Source organism: Chiloscyllium plagiosum, unplaced genomic scaffold (assembly GCF_037043375.1).
Source record: "Chiloscyllium plagiosum isolate Xiang-an unplaced genomic scaffold, Cpla_swu_hap1 HiC_scaffold_8, whole genome shotgun sequence".
Taxonomy (NCBI): domain Eukaryota; kingdom Metazoa; phylum Chordata; class Chondrichthyes; order Orectolobiformes; family Hemiscylliidae; genus Chiloscyllium; species Chiloscyllium plagiosum.
This window is the reverse complement of record NW_028270146.1, coordinates 20,194,607-20,217,196: the sequence shown is the minus strand read 5'-3', so window position 1 is coordinate 20,217,196 and position 22,590 is coordinate 20,194,607. Positions and strand designations below refer to the sequence as shown.

Below are 22,590 nucleotides of genomic sequence, written 5' to 3'. Positions count from 1 at the left end.
TCCAGTCTACAATGGCAGTGCTAACCTCTGTAGATAGGACCACTGATATGTCAGTGTTGGAGATGGTTCTTCAAGGACAAGTGTAAGTTGTCAGTATTTTAAGGCTTGATTTATTTTTGTATGGGTGGTGGATAATTAAATAAATAAAATCGAAGGTCACCCGAAGTCGGGGTCCTCAACCCAGAACAAAAATTCAGCTTATTCACCTGGTTTGCTGTACATTTCAAGCATTTAATCTAGATTGGTATATGTTTGTTTATATATTAAGATATAATGTTACCCCCATTTGAAATCATCGAGCTTTATATAATTTAACAAGTAACTGAGTTCTCTTTCTATCAAGGTTTCGCCTTGCAGTATTCATACAAGGCTGCAATTCTGTAAATGTCCAGTCACTGGTACCCCATTCAAGTTTACATTTTTCAGAGTTTGGCAGGTTAGTAAATCATAAACCCATGACAAGTATCGATATGCTTAAATATTTTACCACGGAGGAAAAGATTGATGGTAAATTCTACAGACTATCTTTGGACATCAATCTAAATTAACCATTTCTAAATTAAGCCTGAAGAAGGGCTTATGCCCGAAACGTCGATTCTCCTGTTCCCTGGATGCTGCCTGACCTGCTGCGCTTTTCCAGCAACACATTTTCAGCTCTGATCTCCAGCATCTGCAGACCTCACTTTCTCCTCATTTCTAAATTAACCCCATCCACAATTATTATCTCATTTCTCCCCTACTTCCTTAAGGAAACAACTCATTATGGAGGGTTAAGTACCCTACATAAAGCTTGACATAGTGTCACGAGCGATGGACTAATCAGTTCTCGAGCCTTTCATCCGGCGAACATAAATGGCATAGGGAGACATGCCTAGAGGAGAGCATTAAATACGTTCCCAGAAAGAAAGGAATTAAATGTCACTTCATTACACACAAATTATATAAATATAATCAATTAGGTTACCGAAATGTAGCCAACTGCGCCATCGCAATTTGAATTATGCCCTATGCATATGTTCCTACGATGGTATTTATGACTATGATGTAGTGAACCAATAGAGGATGTTTGTTGATTGACATATGATCAGCGTAATAATAATAATGTGGCCGTACAGGTAAAGCAAACGACAGTTGTTGATTTTCTAACAAACTATCTTGACCTTCCTTAAATTATATGCTAGTTGCCAGTATACGGTCCTACTTAAGAATAACAATACAAAATCAAGCTCAATATTTCATATGTACAAATAATATTACAACGTTAACATAACTCTGATGATGATATTCCAAATGCCAACCTGTTTTCTTTTATAGATGTTGACCAATATCCTCCTTACTTCACAGATGTCCATTTCAGTATTTTCCAAGGTAAGGGGGTGGTGAGTAATCATATTTTACAACACTGAAACACGCCCACATCGTGTACGCCGCGCAGTTAATCGAACATCTTCTAATCCCCCCTTTCCCCAGCACTTAGCCTGAACCCTTGTATGCTATGGCGTTTCAAGAGTTCATCTAAAAAATTCTTATGTCTTGAGGGTTCCCGCCTCTACGATCCTTTTTGATTGCGAGTTCCAGATATCACAACCCTCTTTTTCCCTCAAATCCGGTCAAAAGACTTTGCTCCCCACTTAAAAAAATAACTGTGGCCCCGTTTAGCCATTGCCCCCCCATGGAAGGGAAATGGTTTTCCCTAAAAAACTACGCCTCCTGTTTAACCATTGACCCCTCTATGGAAGGGAAATATTTCTCCCTAAAGAATTATGCCCCCGTTTAGCCATTGACCCCTCTACATTGGGAAATGTTCCTCCCTAAAAAACTGTGCCCCCTGTTTAGCCATTGACCCCTCTACAGTGGGTAAAAACAAGGGCTGCAGATGCTGGAAACCAGATTCTAGATTAGAGTGGTGCTGGAAAAGCACAGCAGGTCAGGCAGCATCAGAGGAGCAGGAGAATCGACGTTTTGGGCAAAAGCCCTTCATCAGGAATAGAGGCAGAGTGCCTGCCGGGTAGAGAGATAAATGAGAGGAGCGTGGGGGTGGGGAGAAAGTAGCATTGAGTACAATAGGTGAATGGGGGTGGGGATGAAGGTGATAGGTCAGAGAGGAGGGCGGAGTGGATAGGAAGATAGACAGGTAGGACAAGTCATGGGGACAGTGTTGAGCTGGGGTGAGGTGAGGTGGGGGAAGGGGAAATGAGGAAACTGGTGAAGTCCACATTATGCCCTGGGGTTGAAGTGTTCCGAGGCGGAAGATGAGGCATTCTTCCTCCAGGCGCAGGTGGTAAGGGAGTGGTGGTGAAGGAGGCCCAGGACCTGCATGTCCTCGGCTGAGTGGGAGGGGGAGGGGGAGGGGGAGGGGGAGGGGGAGGGGGAGTTGAAATGTTGGGCTACTGGGCGGTGTTGTTGATTGGTGCAGGTGTCCCAGAGATGTTCCCTAAAGCACTCTGCTAGGAGGCGTCCAGTCTCCCCAATGTAGAGACTGCATCGGGAGCGACAGATACAATAAATGATATTGGTGGATGTGCAGGTGAAACTTTGATGGATGTGGACTTCACCAGTTTCCTCATTTCCCCTTCCCCCACCTCACCCCAGCTCCAAACTTCCAGCTCAGCACTGTCCCCATGACTTGTCCTACCTTATCTTCCTTTCCACCTATCTACTCCACCCTCCTCTCTGACCTATCACCTTCATCCCCAACCCCATTCACCCATTGCACTCTTTGCTACCTTACCCCACCCTCCTCCCTGACCTATCACCTCCATCCCCACCCCCATTCACCTATTGCACTCAATAATGCTACTTTCTCCCCACCCCTACCCTCCTCTCATTTATCTCTCCACCCTGCAGGCACTCTGCCTCTATTCCTGATGAAGGGCTTTTGCCCGAAACGTCGATTTTCCTGCTCCTCCGATGCTGCCTGACCCCCTCTACAGTGGGAAATGTTCCTCCATATTTACCTTGGTGAGCCGTTCGAAGTCTGTGCACCACAAACAGATCCCTCCCCCCAAAGTGTTTTTGTTTAGTAATACTTCCCCATCCATTTTTGTTTTGCTAAATGGTCTGACGATTTTTCATGGCAATGGTTTGAATGGAGACGTAGCAAAACAGAGTAGAGGCGGCGAAACTTTTAAAATTAGGTTTGAACAGCACCGAGTTAGTCAACATTTAAAGGAAAATACGCAGGCATGTTACCCTTTTCCCTTTTTCTTCGGCATGGTTACTGAGCGGTAAGCTTTGAAGTTGCTGTGCTGTGTGAAGGTTTCTGCTGCGGGAGAGTCTCCTAACTCTCACTCTGGGAAATGAGAGTTGCTAATTTTGCTTGTCACGCCTGCACAGCGTTTTGGAATACAACGGGAGGCTTACTGGCGAGATTCTGATCACAAATTCATCCCTTCATCCCACGGGAGGACGGAGCAACTTCAATGATGTTTCTCCCCCTGCGTCTTTTCCGACTACATTTGAGTTTCTGAAGGTGGCCCCAAGTTCCTGCAGGGAGGGCTCTATCTATCTCACACTACATCTTCAAAGGACAATTTCTCCAATTCTGACTCAAATTTTTCAAATAATGGCTCGAGACAGCGGGAGAGGATCTGGCCGGCGGAGCGTCCGTCACCATGGAAACCGGGTGTTTCGGAGGGAAGGGCCGGGGTGGGGGGGGGACGGTGACGTTCGACGCGAATGACGGATGACGTCGGAACGCGCACACCATTGCGCGTGACGTAGACCGCAGGAGGCGGACCAAGAAGCTGGGGTGTAATGGGGGCGGGGCGGTCGCTAGGCGGCCGGCCGGCAGGCAGTGCCGGTTTGGCTGATATTGTGGATTGGAGTCCTCCGCGAGGGGTAAGTGATGTTCGTTTGTGGTGATCTGTCGGTTTGCTTTCTTTTTAAAGAAACGCGGTGGCACTGAGGGGTTGTATCAGGTGGACAAGGCGCTGCTGAGTTGTTCTCCTGTCACTATGGAGTTGGCCACTGTCCTGGAAGTTTCTGTTTGGCCGCAGAGGGACTTCTCTGCCTGTCACAGCCACAAGTGTCAGGGTCCCCCGTGTGACCGACCTGTCAAATCCAGACCAACACTGTGCTAGATCAGGCAGCCCTTCTGAGACAAAAAGAACTGCGGAGGCTGGCGATCTGAAACAAGCAGAATCATGCAACTGGCGAGAAAACTGTCCTGAAGAGGAATCATACTGGACTCAAAGCGTTAACTCTATTTTCGCCCCATAGATGCTGCCAGACCTGCTGAGTTTCTCCAACGGTTTCTGTTTTTATTTTCTCACTCAGCTTGCCTCGCTCACTCAGATTTTCTCTAAGATTTCCTCACTCACAACAGGAGCTGAAGAAGCTTGACACTATCCAGAACAATGCAGCCCACATGACTGGCACTACATCAAAAAACATCCATTCCCTCCACCATGAATGCTTAATGCACATTGCTGATACTGTCTACAAGATACTCTACAGAAATTCACCAAAAGTCCTTAGACAACACCTTCCATCTAGGAGGACAAGGGCAGCAGATACATGGGAATATCACCACCTGTAAGTTCCCATGCAAGCCACTCACCATCCTGACTTGGAAATATATCCCTGTTTTTTTCACTGTCGCTGGGTCACAACCATTGAATTCATTCCCAGAAAGCATTGTGGGTCAACCGACAGCACATGGACGGCAATGTTTCATCAAGTCCCTCACTCCTTCCATCTTCTTAAGAGCAACTAAGAGTGGGCAATAAATGCTGGCCAGCCAGTGACATCCATATCCCATGACTGAATTAAAAAAAGTCTCTTCACATTGCTTGCATAACTCACTTATTCATTCAGCTTGCCTAACTCACTCTCATTCAGCCCACTTGTCTCACTCAACTTTTCTCATTCACTCACTGAACTTGCCTTCTTCCCCCATTCATTTGTTCACTCACTCAACTTGTATCACTCATTTGTTCACTTGCTCAATCAGCTTTCCTCATTTTATCATTAATTCACTTACTCATTCATGCAGTTTGCCTCACACATTCACTTAATCACACTCAGATCACAGTAAATTCCCTTGGTTCTGAGACGAGGAATACACCAGATCAAATGATTCTGCTGGTTATTTGACAGCATGGTCTTTTTTTAAAAAAGTCAACAAATGCGGAAGGAAAACAGAAGTTGTATTTTGAATGAATGTATGAGAGATTGTTGATATCCTAGCAAAACAGTGAAAGGGAAAGATAAAGTCACCGTAGCCCTACTAGACCATAGAGTTGCTCTCTCTTTGGAGAGAGAGATGTTGATGGTTTAACCTGAGGGCCACATGCTTCAGATGAGGGGAGACATTGAGAAGGAGACTCCTTCATGGTAACTTCAACCTCCATGTGTAAATTGAACCAATGCTGTTGGATCACTCTGCATTGCAAACCAGCTGTCCACCAACTAAGATACTAAACCCAGGAAACAGCAACCAAAACAAAAACATCAGAGAAATTGAACAAAATGGATAGTTTTCTTCAAAGCTTTCAGTAAAGTACTGACTTCTCCAGTTGTATGTGGAAGATTAAGTTTTTCTGGATAGAGTAGATGAAGGTCCTTGGCTAGTTGTTCATTCAGACACATGTAATGCATAATATAAGGACAATTGCAGTTTGGTCCTCTTGAAGTCATAGAGTCGTCTAAGATTTTTTTCTACTTGAGTATTAACATTTTTTTTGGTAGGGAAATGCTTCCAAAAATCTAAATGCCATTTTCAAATTTGATTTCACGATAGTCAGACTTTTCTGAAGTTATTTTAAATATATTTTTAATTTGCTTTTGCAAACAATGTGTGAAATCTTTCCAGGTAATTCAACAATAGAAACTTATTCTGGTAGCTGTCCAGTACTTACTGTGCAGTGCAGTGCTGTTCATTCAGAATCAGCCTGTCAACCAGCCAATTTATCATAGGGAAAGCTTAATTATGCCTGTGCTCCCTTGATGTTCATAATTATTTCAAAGAGATGATTTGATAAACATTGGAAGGTGCAATAGCTTCATGGCTAAAATTGGATAACTCAGTACAGACTATTGCTCATATCTGGGATCATCCTGGAATGTCTGAATCAGTGCCACACCACAATTTGAATGAGGCATTGAGAAAGCTCTGATGATATAGCTCTGATGTTATATTGGTGTTATATTATTTATTTTTCCTCTCTTCAATATCTGCAAATAAGCTTGAGTAGGTGATCTGATATCAATACTGTTTTCTGTCATTCATCCATCTCAATATTGTAGAACTACAGCACAAGGTCATTTCATTCTGTAGCAGTTGTTCATGTGATGTGAAACAAGGAATGTTAAGATTCGCAGGCTAAGGTTAAATAACAGGTTAAGGATGATCAGAGAATGTCAGTGCAAATATTCCCTTGGGGAGGATGGTTAAGGTACAGAATAATATAATGGGAAGGAGCTTGATTAGTCTAGTTGCCAACTGTTATGATGTCTCCTCAATTTCTATCAGCTTAAGGTACTTTGAAGATAAGCAACACAGTTGATCTTTTTGCCATTTTTAACTTAAAAGTGTCTTTCTGAGCTGCAGAATCACAGAATTGTTATTGTGTAGTAGAGGCTATTCAGTGTGTCTGCATTGGCAGATTTGACGTTTTTGTTGTGCTGCATTAGGTGATCTCAGTGAAAGCTGAAGGAAGGGGTCTAGTGTAGGCTGCTGTACCTCTGCACTAGTAAGAAGTAAGAATCATCTAGGCCTCCGTGTCACGACTGCTGTGTAGTGATCTCTGCTGAAAACCAGTTAACTCTAAGCATTTTGTGAAAATAAAGTCGTGACCTGCTTTGATGTCCCTGATGGTATTGTGGCTTGTTAACATTTGCTTTCTAAGCCATAAAAATTACAAATCTTCAAAAGAAAATTCCAAACACAGTTCATTTCCATTGTGCTTCCACTGTGACTTGTAATGGTACTGTGCAATTGTTCATCATTTTACTTCTGAAATTACTTTCTAGAGCTCTCCTAACCTCTTCTGCTGAAATGAAATTTGTCAAATGCAAAAGAAAAAGAGAGTATGTGTTTCTGTAGTGCATTTTCACAACCTGTAGTTCTCCAAAATGCATCACTGTGAATGAAAATTTTTGAATTTCATTGTTGTTAGGTCGGAAATATAACAATTACTTTGTACTCAAAAAATTCTTCTAAACAGTAATATGATAATGACCAAATGAGAGGTACAGTGGAATAAATGTTCCATTTCTGATCCAAAAAGCCAACACTTCTAAATGCACTTTGCCTTGGAATGCTGATTATTGTGCTACAGACTCTGGAGTTGGACTTGAACATGCAACTATTTGCGTCTAGCCAAGATTTATATCCACCAAACCATGACTGGAACTGCATGCATTACTTGGTCTACTATACTGGAAAGTTGTAAGTTTGGCCCAAAAGCACTACCAATTTAGATGATCTCCTCAAGGACACTACAGTTGGCCATTATCCTCAGGATAAGAAAGGGAAATCTTGGGAATAGTTTCTATTCCTAACTGATATGATCTGTTGGAAATGATGGCAAGATTTCAGTTATGCTCATCAGTTGATTACCCCAACAATCATCACTAAGTTGTTGTCATCTATTTGAACAACATATCAAGAAGAGGGTTGGTTTGCTGGATGGCTGGTCTCTGATGCAGAATGATACCAATAGTGTGGGTTCAATTCCTGGAATGGCTGAGGTTACCATGAATGACTCTCCTTCTCAGCCTCTCTCCTTGCCTGGTGCATGGTGACCCTTAAGTTAAGCCACCACTTCACTCTCAAATGAGGAGAGATAAGCCCTTTGGGGCTATGGTAACTTTACCTTTTAGTTTTTATTCCAAGAGCTGTTGCATCCAGAAAGGCAAGAACAGCATTGCTTGCTGAAACCAGTCATGAAAGTGGATGCTTATAGTAAATTTCCCTATCCGTATACTGGTCACTTTCTTCTTCTCAGGGAATATAATGTATAATTTATAACCCCTCTGTGTTTTGTAAAAGCATCCCAAGTATCGCAAAAGGCTCAAAGAAGAGCAAAAATGATTTTGGATTTTAAAACTGTGAAGACGTGAAGAGACATTTGTAGAATTATATTTCTTAATGAGGGAAGAAAAGATCAAGCACACCAATCAAACAGTTTATGTGGCCTTTTTGCTGTCAGGGAAGGTTAAGTTATTTATCTCCTTTTTTTGTTATTCTTTAAGAAACTTTGGCAAAGGGCCAAAGTCTGGAGTACAGTGCAGTACCAAGGTTGAAAAGAAGAGCTGAATTGTTTAATGTAGAGGCGGGGTGTTGTCAATTTTATTTCTTTTTCCCCTCTTATACACCTTTTGGTGAATATCATAGAGCATGTAGTCAATTGGGTTTACCATGCCTGTGCTGGCTTGTTGAAAGTGCAGCCCTACTCAAGCTCAAGGCCAGCTTTTTGTCCATAACTCTGCAAGGTTCTTCAATCTTGATGCCACTTTCTGTATTGCTTAGTTTTTGGTACTTAGTGTTGTTTCACCATCTTTTAACATATAGCATTCTAGATCTGACAATTGAGTAAATCAAAATTTTCCTCTTCTCCTCCAATTACATTTCCAATGTTATTAAATTAATGGCTACTTGATATTGCTTCATTCGGAGTTATACAGCATGGAAACAGACCCTTTTGTCCAACTCATCCAGCTATCATAAACTAAACTAGTTACATTCAGCTGCATTTGGCCCATATTCCTTTAAACCTTTCCTATTCATGTACCTGTCCAAATTTCTTTTAAATGTTGTAATTGTACCTGCCTTTAACACTTCCTCTGGCACCTCATTCCAGACATGTACCACCCTCTGTGTGGAAAAAGTTGCCCCTCAGGTCCCTTTTAAATCTTTCCAGTTTCACCTTAAACCTATGCTCTCTAGTTCTGGATTCCCCTACCCTTGGAAAAAGACATTGGCTATTCACCTTAACTATGCCCCTCATGATTATTTTTATTCCTAATTTATTCCAATGTCTTATTTTAATCTTGAAACCTTCCATTAAGTCATGTCTTAATTTCAAGAAGAACAATCCTAATTTTTCCTCCTGCTCCTCATAACTGCAGTTCCTCATCCCCAGTAAATGTCCTCTGTAACCTTTCTGATACTCTTGGCAAGTTTCCTTACCAAGAATTACCCATCATACTCCAGATGAAGCTGAACAGTGATTTGTAAAGTTCAGCATGAGCTGTATTAATTATTAATATTCTGTTTCCTCTATTTATAAACACAAGTATTCACTTGCTTTTATTTAACTACTGTATCAACTTGCCCTACCACCTATAAGGATTTGTGTCAAGGAGCCACAAGTTCTCACTGCTGATCTGTACTTATCTGATTTATAGTGTATAACCTTTCAGAATAATCCTCCCAACACATCTCCACAATGAACTTCATCTGCTATGTTTCTCTCTGTTTCATCATCCATTCTAAGTCAGCTTACAGATCACCATCTACTACCGTGCCAAGTCTTGTCAGCTGCAAACTTCATAATGCCGCTCCCTTCACTTGATTTTTGGTTGCTCTAATTTCCTTAATTGTGAGTCACTTCAAAAACCAGCCACTCTTTCCCATCTCCATTCTTAGAGTGACCAGAGATTGACTCTCTCTGCACTATTTAATTGTAAAGGAAAAACAGCTGAGCCTAAATCAGTCCATGTTCAATGTCTATTGTTCTTGATTGGTGGACCCTTGAGACAATAAATCCTGACAGATTTCTATTGTAGTTCAGATAGGAAACATTTAATTGAACACTAAAACACTGCACTCGTTTAAAAACCCTCAAGAGTTTCACATGTGTTTCCAAGAATTGAATTGACTTGTCATTGCTTTTCAGGTATACTTTGTGTTGTCTTCTTTAAAATTAAAATTAATTGCTGCTTTGAGTTGTGATTTTTAAATTTATATCACTAAACTGTAACAATACAGTGAACTGTTTTGTGGATGTTTTCAAAGAGATTTGAACTTTCTGTGGTTGTAAGGGGTGAAAACATATGAACTGAAATCTGGTGTAAGAAAGATTGTGATTTGAAAGGAGTAAATAGAATTGTTGAACTTCTGGGTGGAGGGAAGCTGACTTGTCCTTGTTGGCAGGATCATGATTTCAAGTTGTGAAATGCCTTGCATCTGGTGTTGACATACAACATTATCACAATCAGCAAATGCTTTGGCCCTTCAACCCTGACCTCCAGAATGTGTTTATTTTACTAAAAGTTAATCTAAAAACCTCTTTACCTATTTCTAATGCCAAAACCAAACAACATGTTTAGTGCAGTGTATCCTTTACATTATGCAATTTGGGTTTAGCCATTTACAAGCTGTAGAGTCAAGGTTGGTCCATCAACCAGATAACACAGCCAGTCATTGAAATTATCAGGAGTTCATGGGGGAAGCATTTGTCCCTCTATTGAATAACCCTTCCTGCTAATTTGTATGCTTTTAGAACAGAATCATTATGATCTAAAACAAAATAACATTCGACATTGAAAATCAGCAAGTGCTTTGGCCATTCAACACTTCCCTTCAAAATGTGCTTATTTTACTAAAAGTTAATTTAAAAACCTCTTCATCTATTTCTAATGTCAAAATCAAACAACATAATAGTGCAATGAATCCTTTACATTGTGGACTTTATTATGTTGTGCACTTGACTGTACTGAATATCCTTTCCTACTAGTTTGTGTGCTTTTAGAGCAGAATGATTATGATCTAAAACAAGATAACTCTTGACATTCACTCACTCCTCTACTTTTTTAATGCTCTTGAATGGAAAGTGAAAAGATTCAGAAGAAAAACAGAAATGTTGGATTACGTATTCATAGATCTGTTAAACATGTATTTACTATTTAGCTGTATTTCTGCAAGAGTCAACCTTGGCTCTCACCTAAGTCAGCAGTTTGTGATTTTTAAGCCTCACTCCAGAAGTGAGCACATAATCTGGTCTCATAGTTGAGTGCAAACTTTTGAATGAGACTTTAAAATTAGAGGTTTTGTCTGGCCCCCTTAAATCGAAATAAAAGATATTATGGCACAATGTAAATAGTTATCCCGCAACCCACACTTCTACAACAGATTATCAATGTGATTTTGCAGTATCTATCTTCACCCTAGACTCCTCATACCAGAAATGTTATCTAACCCATCGTATCCTTTTATAGTTTTAAACATCAAACAACTTATCTTGTAATCGCTGCTATTGCAATGAGAACAGACTGATATTTGTCTTTATGTTTGTTGTTTCTCGTACTAAGTTGCATATTAGGAATCAGTGCCACTGTCTCCTTTGCTTCAACATTTTTCACACTGTTTGGAGATGAAAACTACACATCATAGAAACCAGAGATGCAGCACAGAAAGGAACAATTTGGCCCATCCTGACCATGCTGAGCATGGACCATGTCAAACACTCCACCAAGTGTAATCTTGTTAAAATATGTATTAATGGTCTTAAAGTGTTGGTGTATTTTCATGCCTTGAGAACATGGGAACAACAATAGGCCATTCAGCCATTGGGCATGCACTGCCATTCAATTAGGTCTGACTTTCTGCCTGAATGCCACTCTTCCACATTATCTCAATCTCTCAGTAGTCTCCAAAAACCTTTTGATTTCTTTCTTGAACATGTTTAATGATTGGACTTCCATAGCTGATCATAATAACAAATTTCAAAGGTTCACCAAATGAAGAAATTCCTCATCTGTCCTAGATGGCATACCTTTTATCTTGAGATTATTTCCCCGGCTCAACAGTCACTAGCCCAGGGAAGCTGACACTATATGTCATCTGACACTTATTATGTTAACTTTATCTCTTCAGTAACCCCTTCTGCAGAACTTCAATCCTATTTCAGGTTAATCCTCACAATTGAATGCCACTCCATCTAGCCCGTTGTCCAAATTATTAATGTCTTATGAACAGATGTAGATTCAGAACTGATCCTATTTCTAACCATCTTGAGAAATTGTTTCTTAACAGTTGCTTTCCATCTCTTCTCTTTCAAATAAATTTTAATCTAATTTGAAACTTGCCCCAATTGCATACTTATCAATCTTCTTAATTGTATGTGTTTCCTTGTCAAAGGTTTGCTGAAAGTCCATTTCCCCCATACCTCTTCTAAAAATCTCATTAGGCTTATCAAGCAAGTCTGACTTGTCTGAAATCTGTGGTGAAAAGTTCCAATTTTCTTTTCATCTTAACTAAATATTGCAGTTCTTTATTCTTTGCCGCTGACTGATTTTATAATTACTGGCCTTACCACTGTCACTGGAAAAAAAGCCCCTTTATTCTCAGTGAATTGCTAATCCTACTATTTCTCCCAATCACCCCTGTCCCCCTCTGTATTTTACTTCAGTTTGCTTTTCATAAACTTGTGTAATTTCAAGGCAAGTAATCTCACAAAGCATCTTAAGTTTGTTTGACTAGTGAAGTGGGAGGGAGAAATGCTGCACATTGAAACAGATTTAGAGCATACACGCTAAGAGTAGCTGCTTATTTGGACATCATCAAGTTATATTTGAGGCTCATCTCAATGGTAAGATGTATTTGTATAGAGTTTAGAGTAATCTATAAAGCCATGCATTGCTTCACCTTAAGAAGAAAAGGATAAGAATGTTATAGTGTTCTTTTTAAGGTGGAAGTCTTATCATTGTTAATTTTATTTGAAAGAGGAAAGTAATTATTTAAGGTTGAAACTATGCCAGTGTGTTGCTTTCTCTGCTCTTTATATTCAGCTGTGAAAGTTCTAATTCCTACTAGACTAATAAATGTAATACTGGCCTCCTGTTTTTAGTTTAACATTCATTTCTGTTAAAGTGTATTTTTTGGAATGGTGTGCATGTGGCATCTGCTTTCCTCCCACACAGCTTTTCTGCAAGCTTTGGGCAGAGGAAGGACCTTCATGGGAGAGGCTGCCAGCAAGTAAATGTGGGTTAAAACTCAACTCAACAAAAACTTTGGGTGTAAGTTTGCTCACTGAGCTGAAAGGTTCATTTTCAGACATTTTGTCAATATCAGTAACAATAACAATATCAGTGAGCTTCTGGTGAAGTGCTAGTGTTATTGTCCCACCTTCTATTTGTGTCTTAGCTTCTTAGGGTAGGTGATATGTATGTCTCTGTTTAGCTTATCCTAGGATGGATATGTTGTCCCAGTCAAAGTGGTGACCTTCATCGTCTGTATTTCCGGATACTAGTGATAGAGGATCATGTCTTTTTGTGGATTGTTGATGTTCATGTATCCTGTTTGTCTGATGTAGTGTTTGTGGATGTAGGTTTGCTTGCTGAACTGGAAGGTTCATTTCCAGACGTTTTGTCCCCCTACTAGGTAACATCTTCAGTGGGCCTCAGGTGAAGCACTGCTGATAATTCCTGCCTTATATTTAAGTTTGTTTGTTACAGTCCTTGCATGGTATTTTGTAAATTTATAGGAAAATAACACAGAAGCAATCATCCCAACACCCACAAACTGATCTGCATCAGGGCAGTGTTACAACAAGCCACAACCCACTGCAGCACCCAGGAACTACGAAGGGCAGAAGAAAAATACCTATACAGCATATTTAAGAAGAACAGACACCCAATAAACATAGTCCGCTGATTTCTCAACAACAAACCCAAACAAGCAGACACAACGCACCCAGAAACTCTAGTCACATTACCTTACATCCAGACCTCTTGGCATCATGGTAGCCCACAAACCTACCAACACACTTAAATAGTGGCTAATGAATCAAAACGACCCTATACAAACAACCAGCAAAACAAATGTCATTTACAAAATACCACGCAGGCACTGTAACAAACACTACATCGGACAAACAGACAGAAAACTAGCCACCAGGATACATGAACATCAACTAGCTACAAAAAGACATGACCCACTATCACTAGTATCCTTACATACAGACAAGGAGGGACACCACTTTGACTGAGAGAAAGTGAGGACTGTAGATGCTGGAGATTAGCGTCGAGAGTCTGGTGCTAGAAAAGCACAGCAGGTCAGGCAGCATCCGAGGAGCAGGAGAATCGACCTTTTGGGCATAAACCCTTCATCAGCTTATGTCCGAAACGTCAATTCTCCTGTGCCTGTGTTGCTGCCTGACCTGCTGTGCTTTTCCAGCACCATGCTCTCATAACTTTGACTAGGACAAGCTAAAGAGAGACATGCATGAGAATTCCTAGAAGCGTGTTTTTGGGATCCTTGAGGGGGAAGGGGAGCAGCCCCAAGTCATGGTCCACATAGATGCTAACAACATAGGTAGAAAAAGGGATGGGGATTAAAGGCAGAAATTCAGGGAGCGAGGGTGGAAGCTTAGTGCGAGAACGAACAGAGTTGTTATCTCTGGTTTGTTGCCTGTGCCACATGCTAGCAAGACAAGGAATAGGGAAAGAGGAGTTGAACGCGTGGCTACAGGGATGGTGCAGGAGAGAGGGTTTCGGATACCTGGATAATTGTGGCTCATTTTGGGGTAGATGGTACCTATCCAAATAGGATGGTCTACTCCTGAACCAGTGGGTATCAATATCCTAGGGGAATGTTTGGTAATGCTCTTCGAGAGGGTTTAAGCTAATTCAGCAGGGTGATGGGAATCTAAATTGTCGTTCCAGTATCCAGGAGTTTGAGAATAGTGAGGTCATAAATGAGGTTTCAAGGTTGCAAGAGTTCACTGGCAAGCAGGAAGGTGGTTTGAAGTGTGTCTACTTCAACACCAGGAGCATCCGGAAAAAAGTGGGTGAACTTGCAGCATGGGTTCGTACGTGGGACTCCAATGTTGTGGCTACTTCGGAGACATGGATAGGCCAGGGACAGGAATGGTTGTTGCAGGTCCTGGGATCTAGATGTTTCAGTAGGAACAGAGAAGATGGTAAAAGATGGGAGGTGTGGCATTGTTAGTCAAGGACAGTATTACGGTGGCAGAAAGGACGTTTGAGGAGGACTTGTCTACTGAGGTAGTAGAAACAGGAAAGGAGGTCACCTTATTGGGAGTTTTCTATAGGCCTCCACATAGTTCCAGAATATAGAGGAATGGATAGCAAAGATGATTCTGGATAGGAGCAAAAGTAACAGGATAGTTGTTATGGGGGATTTTCACTTTCCAAATATTGACTGGAAATACTATAGTTCAAGTACGTTCGTTGGGTCAGTTTTTGTCCAGTGTGTGCAGGAGGGTTTCCTAACAGTATGTAGACAAGCCAACAAGGGACGAGGCCAAATTGAACTTGGTACTGATAATAAACCAGGCCAGGTGTTGGATTTGGAGGTAGGTGAGCTCTTTGGTGATAGTGACCACAATTCGGTTATGTTTACTTTAGCAATGGAAAGGGATAGATATATAACACAGGGCAAGAGTTATTGCTGGAGAAGAGGCAATTATGATGCGATTCAGCAAGATTTAGGATGCATAGGATGGAAGGAAACTTAAGGGGATGGGCACAATTGAAATGTGGTACTTATTCAAAGAATAACTACTGCATGTCCTTGATAAGTATGTGCCTGTCAGACAGGGAGGAAGTAGCTGAGCGAGGGAGCCGTGGTTTACTAAAGAAGCTGAATCTTTTGTCAAGAGGAAGAAGAAGGCTCATGTTAGGATGAGACTTGAAGGCTTGAAGTTAGCCAAGAAAGACCAAATGGGAGAGCTAAGAAGAGCCAGGAGGGGACATGAGAAGTCATTGGCAGATAGGATCAAGGAAAAGTCTAAAGCCTTCTATAGGTATGTCAGGAATAAAAGAATGACGAGAGAAAGATTAGGGCCAATCAAGGATAGTAGTGGGAAGTTGTGTGTGGAGTCTGAGGAGATGGGGAAGCACCAAATGAATATTTTTCCTCCGTATTTACACTGGGAAAAGACAATGTTGTCGAGGAGAATACTGAGCTACAGGCTACTGGACTAAACGGGATTGTGGTTCACAAGATGGAGGTGTTTGCAATTCTAGAGAGTGTGAAAATAGATAAGTCCACTGGGCCGGATGGGATTTATTCTCAGTTTCTCTGGGAAGCCAGGGAGGAGATTGCAGAGCCTTTGGCTTTGATCTTTATGTTGTCATTGTCTAAAGGAATAGTGCCAGAACACTGGAAGATATAATATGTTACCCCTTGTTCAAGAAGGGAAATAGAGACAACCCTAGTAATTATAAACCAGTGAGCCTTACTTCGGTTGTGGGTAAAGTGTTGGACACGGTTATAAGAGATCGGATTTATAGTCATCTAGAGAAGAATAAGTTGATTAGGGATAGTCACCACGGTTTTGTGAGGGTAGGTCATGCCTCATACCTTATTGAATTCTTTGAGATGGTGACCAAACAGGTGGACGAGGGTAAAGCGGTTGGTGTGGTGTATATGGATTTCAGTAAGGCGTTTGATAAGGTTCCCCACGGTAGGCTACTGCAGAAAATATGGAGGCATGGGATTGAGGATGATTTAGTGGTTTGGATCAGAAATTAGCTAGGTGAAAGAAGATAGAGGGTGGTGATAGATGGGAAATGTTCATCCTGGTGTTCAGTTACTAGTGGTGTACCTCAAGGATCTGTTTTGGAGCCATTGCTGTTGGTCATTTTTATAAGGATGTAGAAGGATGGGTTAGTAAATTTGCTGATGACACTCGGGGGTTGGTAGAATTGTGGACAGTGTGGAAGGATGTTGCAGGTTACAGAGGGACATAGATAAGCTGCAGGTCTGGGCTGAAAGGTGGCAAATGGAGTTTAGTGTGTAAAAGTGTGAGGTGAGTGCTGGGCTAATGGTAAGATTCTTGGTGGTCTAGAAGAGCAGAGAGATCTCAGTGTTCATGTACATAGATCCCTGAAAGTTGCCACCCATTTTGATAAGGTTGTTAAGAAGGCATACGGTGTGTTAGCTTTTATTGGTAGAGGAATTGAGTTTCGGAGCCACGAGGTCATGCTGCAGCTGTACAAATCTCTGCAGCTGCACTTGGAGTATTGCGTATAGTTCTAGTCACCCGCATTATAGGAAGGATGTCGAAGCTTTGGAATGGGTTCAGAGGAGATTTACTATGATGTTGCCTGGTATGGAGGGAAGGTCTTATAAGGAAAGGCTGAGGGACTTGAGGCTATTTTTGTTAAAGAACGTTAAGAGGTGACTTAATTGAGACATATAAGATAATCAGAGGGTTTAGTAGGGTGTACAGTGAAAGCCTACTTCCTTGGAAGGTGATGGCTAGCATGAGAGGACATAGCTATAAATTGAAGGGTGATAGATATAGGACACATATCAGAGGTAGTTTCTTTACTCAGAGTAGTACGGGCATGAAACACACTGCCTGCGACAGTAGTAGACTTGCCAGGTTTAAAGGCACTTAAATGGTCATTGGATAACTATATGGATGAAAATGGAACAGTGTAGGATAGATAGGCTTCAAATTGGTTCCACAGGTCAGTGCAACATCAAGGGACGAAGAGCCTGTACTGCAACATAATGTTCTATGTTCATGGCATTCTAACTGGAACTCCATCAATAAACAGATAGATTTGGACCCCATCTACAATCCTCTGAGAAAAAGAACTGGAAATAATATCACCCACCCTAAGAAATCAAGACGTATACATAGAAAGTGGGACGTAACACCAGTGCTTCACCGGAGTCTCCCTGATGATGTTACCTAGAATGATGACGAACATCTGAAAATGAACCTTACAGTTCAGCGAGCAAATTTACATCCAGAACTTCAATCTGAGCTACAAATCTTCTTAAAAATCATCAACAGAAACTGTTTAACAAAATTTTCCTGTTCCAGATTCGTAAGGTACAATTAGATTCCAAACAAGACCTTCACTGCCATTTCCAACATTTCTTCTCTAAGAAAAGATGGAATTCCTGAGGGATCTCTTTGTTCTGCAGTTTCTTGTTACCCTGCCTTACATTATTTTGTCAGAAGCAGATGTTTATAGCCCACAATATGGAATTGAAAATCCGGACATCTTACCTTCAAGGCTAACATCTGTAAATGTATCCAATGTGTTTTATGGAATCATGTTTGATGCTGGAAGTACTGGGACACGCATACACATCTACTCTTTCATTCAGAAAGGCCTTGGTAAGTACATTTTTCCCTATACACCGACTCCATTGACTCGTTGCAAGTTGTCAATTTTTCAATGTATAATTTCAGTTACATCGCACTGCAAATTTTTGCTGTAAATTCTGTGTTACGATCGAGCCCTCCACAATTACCTGATGAAGGAGCGTCGCTCCGAAAGCTAGTGTGCTTCCAATTAAACCTGTTGGACTATAACCTGGTGTTGTATGATTTTTAACTTAATCCAACCTTGTATGCATGTCTAGCTGTTGATGGTTGCTAATTGAGTTTTGAGGGTTTTTGGAATGTTGGTGTACATTCATTCTGAGAGCAGCATTTTGTTAGCCTTAAATGCAACTCTTTGCCACATATGAGGGGAGCATGAATTTGCAGTGTTTACAAATAAAACATGCCAAAGAAAATTGGGGCCTGTCCATTCAAGTGCAAGTGACATTTCAATGGTGTGGTAAATCTTAATTTCTGTCAAACAACATCTCTGGCCTTAAGAAAAGTCTTTATTTATTAGAAATCCGATGTCATTCCTTCACAGTTTAATTATTGTTAGAGATTTTAGTTACTTTATTTTTCTCTCTTAATCCACCTTTTCCAATTATTTATTATGTAAATGATTTTGTTTTGAATGTTCTAATTTATACTTACTGGTTTAGGTTCTGCAAACCTCAGTAAGGATTCTTCAGTCAGTTGGTTACTTAATTCCTTGCCCAATTCTCACATTGCCTGATTCCCTGTCAGGACACTGCGGTATTTCAGCGCTTTAGTTACATAGTGCAAGAGTGCTCAGAATCTGTAGGTAAGTGACAAGAGCAATTCAGACAAAACTGCAGAGTCCATGTCCGTATGTTTGTGCCCACTGATCTTGATCCATCAGGCAAATTGCAGACTGAAATCAAGGAAAAGTATGCCTCCGTGTAAGTATTGCCCAGTAACCAGTCGCAGCAATAGCAGAAGGGAAAGATCTGAAGGCTGCAATCCCACCAATCCACTATGGAAAGTGGAGATCAGAAATAACAATTGGATCTCTGTGGCTCATTCAAAGTATAAAAAGAAGTTTTCTGGGTATCCTGACCAACGTTCCTCCTCAAAGGACACTACCCATAATAGATTAATTTGTCAGTCTTCTCATTGCCCTTTGTGGAATCTTGCTCTGCATTGCATGATTCTGGTGTTGCTTGCATAAGTTGCTGCATTTCAAGATAATTGCATTTAAAGCCGTTGGACTAGTATGATAAATACAACAACAAAGCACTTCTTCCTTCTTAGATATCCCATTTGAGACAAATACTTCTTGCAAAATTTGTTTTAAATTGTAAATTGCTTTAAACAGTTTCAAATAAGTAACCAACATGTTTTTCAAACAGAACCCCCTCAAGTCGACAGTGAAATATTTGAATCGGTAAAACCTGGTCTGTCAGCTTATGTAGATGACCCTGAGCAGGTGAGTTCTGTAATTCTTAATGGACATATTAACCTATTTAGTTATGGTATCAGTGATCTCTTGTACTAGTTTATGTGTGCTGTACTATAATAAATTAGTATATTGTAATCTATTATATTAAACCCAGCTATCTCTACAATTGTGATTTGTGAGACTGCTGGTGTAACTGGGAATGTTTAAAGTTACCTAACAAACTAGAAAGACTGTTTTTTGTTGACACACCTCTTCTAATACCAATGGGCAAAGGTTTACACTCTGTATTTATACTGCTGCACGCAAAGGACAAAGTTCCAAGTTACATCAGCAAGTCAGAGCAAGTTTGTTTCTTTGTGTGCCTTGTTCTTTCTCTGTTCTTTCTAGGGTGTGAGGGGAGGAGATTAGGATCCTTCCCTTATTTGTTTTACATGCACTCTATGCATGACAGCTTCCCAAAACTGTTTTCCACTGATATTTTACTGTCACCATGATTAGTTAATTTTCAACAATCATGAAGATGTTAAGAGCACCAGGATGGTAAACAGTGAAATTAATAAGTCATGATCATTTTCCATTTGGCAGCTCCTATGTTTTTGTTTCTAACAACATCATCCCTCTTAATCTGTAAACAATATCTCTCAAGTAATTATTGAATAGATCTTAGTTGAACTTGGTACCCTGACAGGGTGTGTCCAAGGAAGAACTGATATGCAGAGATAGGGAATTAGGTACAGATACAGGAACATATTTAAGGATTGTTAGCATTGAGCGAATTAACTGTTTTATTTTAGAATATTATGGGTTGTTTGATTCAGAATGTTGCTACTTATTTTGAAACACTATAGATTGTCCCTGCTGGTGGGATCTGTCACATCTGTCAAAATGGGAACAAAGTTTCAGAGCAGGTTGTGGAGTTGTGAATCTGCTTGAATCTCCTTCAATGAAATGGAAGCTCATAATAGATTTTTTAAAAATCTTCTTTCAGCTTCTTGGCTGCAGAGCATCCAACAGGGAGGAAAGAGCCTTCAGGAAGAACTGTGTACTTGTTGAGTAAACACAGTGAGGCAAAGGCAAACTCTCCACTGTGTGCCTAATTCACTTGTTAGAAATTGAAGTATTGATCATAGCGATAGTACGTATAAATATGTATATATATAGCTTGAACCCTATTGACACTTGTGGTGTTTCCATTATTGTCTTGTAGAAAATTGACAGCATTTTAATGAATCACAAACAACTTTTAGATATAAAAGGACATTGTACAGAGTGAAACAGTGACTACCTTCATAGCACTGGGCTCTGTTTATTATGCTGTAGTTTGAAATCACTTTCTGTGTACAAGTATTCAGATCTGGCACACTTATAGTATTGTGTAGAACAGACAGTAGAAAGCCTGTTGTTCAAAGCCCTATGTTATTGTATTTTAGGGTGCAGAGACTGTACGCGAACTACTGGATGTGGCAAAGCAGACAATACCTTCAACCCACTGGCACACTACCCCTGTGGTATTAAAAGCCACAGCAGGACTGCGATTGCTTCCAGAGCAGAAAGCCCAAGCTTTGCTATTAGAGGTGTGACCTTATAATATATTGATGCAAATATCCATTACATGGGGAAAAAAGCCAAATTCAGGATACAGGGTTAATCTAATATCTTGGTATCAGGCAAAGCCACTTGTGTGGGTGAAGTCACAGAAAGTAATCCTCAAAATGCCATAAGCTTCCATGTAGTAAAAAGGAATTTGACTTTTCCAGTTATCAAGAATCTGTGAGTTTTTTTATTACAGATCTAATACTCTTTCAGCTTGGTAACACTTTAAAGACTAAGAAGTGGTATAATGACTGGAACTGTGCTATTTTATGACAAAAATTTATTGCTTATGCTCAAGCAAATGTGTTCAAACCAGACTGACTTGTTTATGCTACCTAGATACAAATCAGCAATATGCATGGTATTATCCTGAGTTCAAAGCACACCATGATAGTTTGCAAATTTGAATTCAGCATATTTGAATCTAAAAATAAGTCTTTATCAATAAAAGAATTAAGTTACTCTAAATATCCAATTCGTTCACTATGGAGAAAGTGAAGACTGCAGATGCTGAAGAGTCGAGAATGTGGTGCTGGAAAAGCACAGCAGGTCAGGTAGCATCTGAGGAGCAGGAGAATTGGCATTTCGGGCATAAGCCCTTCATTGGGAATTTCCTGATGAAGGGCTTATGCCCGAAACATCGATTCTCCTGTTCCTCAGATGCTGTTCACTATATTCATTTTAGCAAATCAAATTTGCTTTCCTTATCCAACTGACATAAATGTAAATCTAACTTTATGCTCCCCACTAAAATGACCTTATGAGTCATTCACTTGATTAAATCATCAGTGCTTCAAGTAGGCCTATCACCATCATTTCAGGACAGCTACAAATGGATAATGAATGCTAGCCTTGCCAGCAACCCCCACATTCCAAGAATGTATGCTTCTGAAGTACTGTAGTCTCAAGAGAATTGTATCCCTGTCAGGGGACTTTTCTTTGAAGAAGTAGAAACAGTGTTATGGAGGGTGGAAAATTGTGAGAACCAATTGATTGATGGTAAGGGTAAATGGTGAAAATGAGAATCTAACCTTGAGGGAGATTTTAGAAAAAAAGATGAAAATCACATAGGCATAGTATAAAATAAATCAGCAATAGCACTAATATATGTATTCTCAATCCAGGTCCAGGAACTATTTGAGGATTCACCTTTTCTAGTACCAGCTGACTGTGTTAGTATAATGAACGGCACATATGAAGGTTGGTACCAAAATTTCATGTGTGCTTATTTTCTCCTCTGTTGCTAATTATGTCTCTAGACTGGGAATAATTTTCCAATTTCTAGAAAATTAATTATTTTTTGCTGCACCATTTGGGATGGAAAGGGACAATATACTTCTATGACTTTCTACAAATCTGATGACCAGTTAAATATAATTTGAAGTCCACATTAGTTATGCTGAATTATAATAATTTAAGTTGCAATTTAGATATTGTTACTTGTATTACATAAGTACTTGCTTCCTCAACAAATATATAAAACCTCCCATTTTTCCTGTCTTGAGGATGAAGCTGTATGGTTCTTGCTGCTGA

General features: G+C 40.3%; 2 protein-coding genes across 6 annotated transcripts in view; one reads left to right on the top strand and one right to left on the bottom strand.

The window, feature by feature from the left end:
* LOC122553951 (basal body-orientation factor 1-like) overlaps positions 1-3,609 on the bottom strand; it is a 31,212-nt gene extending 27,603 nt beyond the window's left edge. The window contains exon 1 of one of the 2 annotated variants that reach the window (XM_043698455.2): positions 3,193-3,609. In XM_043698455.2, coding sequence (XP_043554390.2) covers positions 3,193-3,215 — 23 coding nt within the window. In that variant the 5' untranslated portion in view covers positions 3,216-3,609. Of the gene's footprint in view, positions 1-1,298; positions 1,562-3,192 lie in introns of those variants that run through there. The other variant, XM_043698457.2, reaches the window with a different exon arrangement.
* Positions 3,610-3,739: 130 nt separating this feature from the next.
* entpd5a (ectonucleoside triphosphate diphosphohydrolase 5a) overlaps positions 3,740-22,590 on the top strand; it is a 61,236-nt gene continuing 42,385 nt past the window's right edge. For 2 of the 4 annotated variants that reach the window (XM_043697085.2, XM_043697083.2), the window contains exons 1-5: positions 3,740-3,840; positions 17,754-18,053; positions 19,415-19,491; positions 20,895-21,038; positions 22,182-22,257. In XM_043697085.2, coding sequence (XP_043553020.1) covers positions 17,825-18,053; positions 19,415-19,491; positions 20,895-21,038; positions 22,182-22,257 — 526 coding nt within the window. In that variant the 5' untranslated portion in view covers positions 3,740-3,840; positions 17,754-17,824. Of the gene's footprint in view, positions 3,841-12,505; positions 12,540-12,870; positions 12,932-17,753; positions 18,054-19,414; positions 19,492-20,894; positions 21,039-22,181; positions 22,258-22,590 lie in introns of those variants that run through there. The other 2 variants (XM_043697084.2, XM_087989640.1) reach the window with 2 other exon arrangements.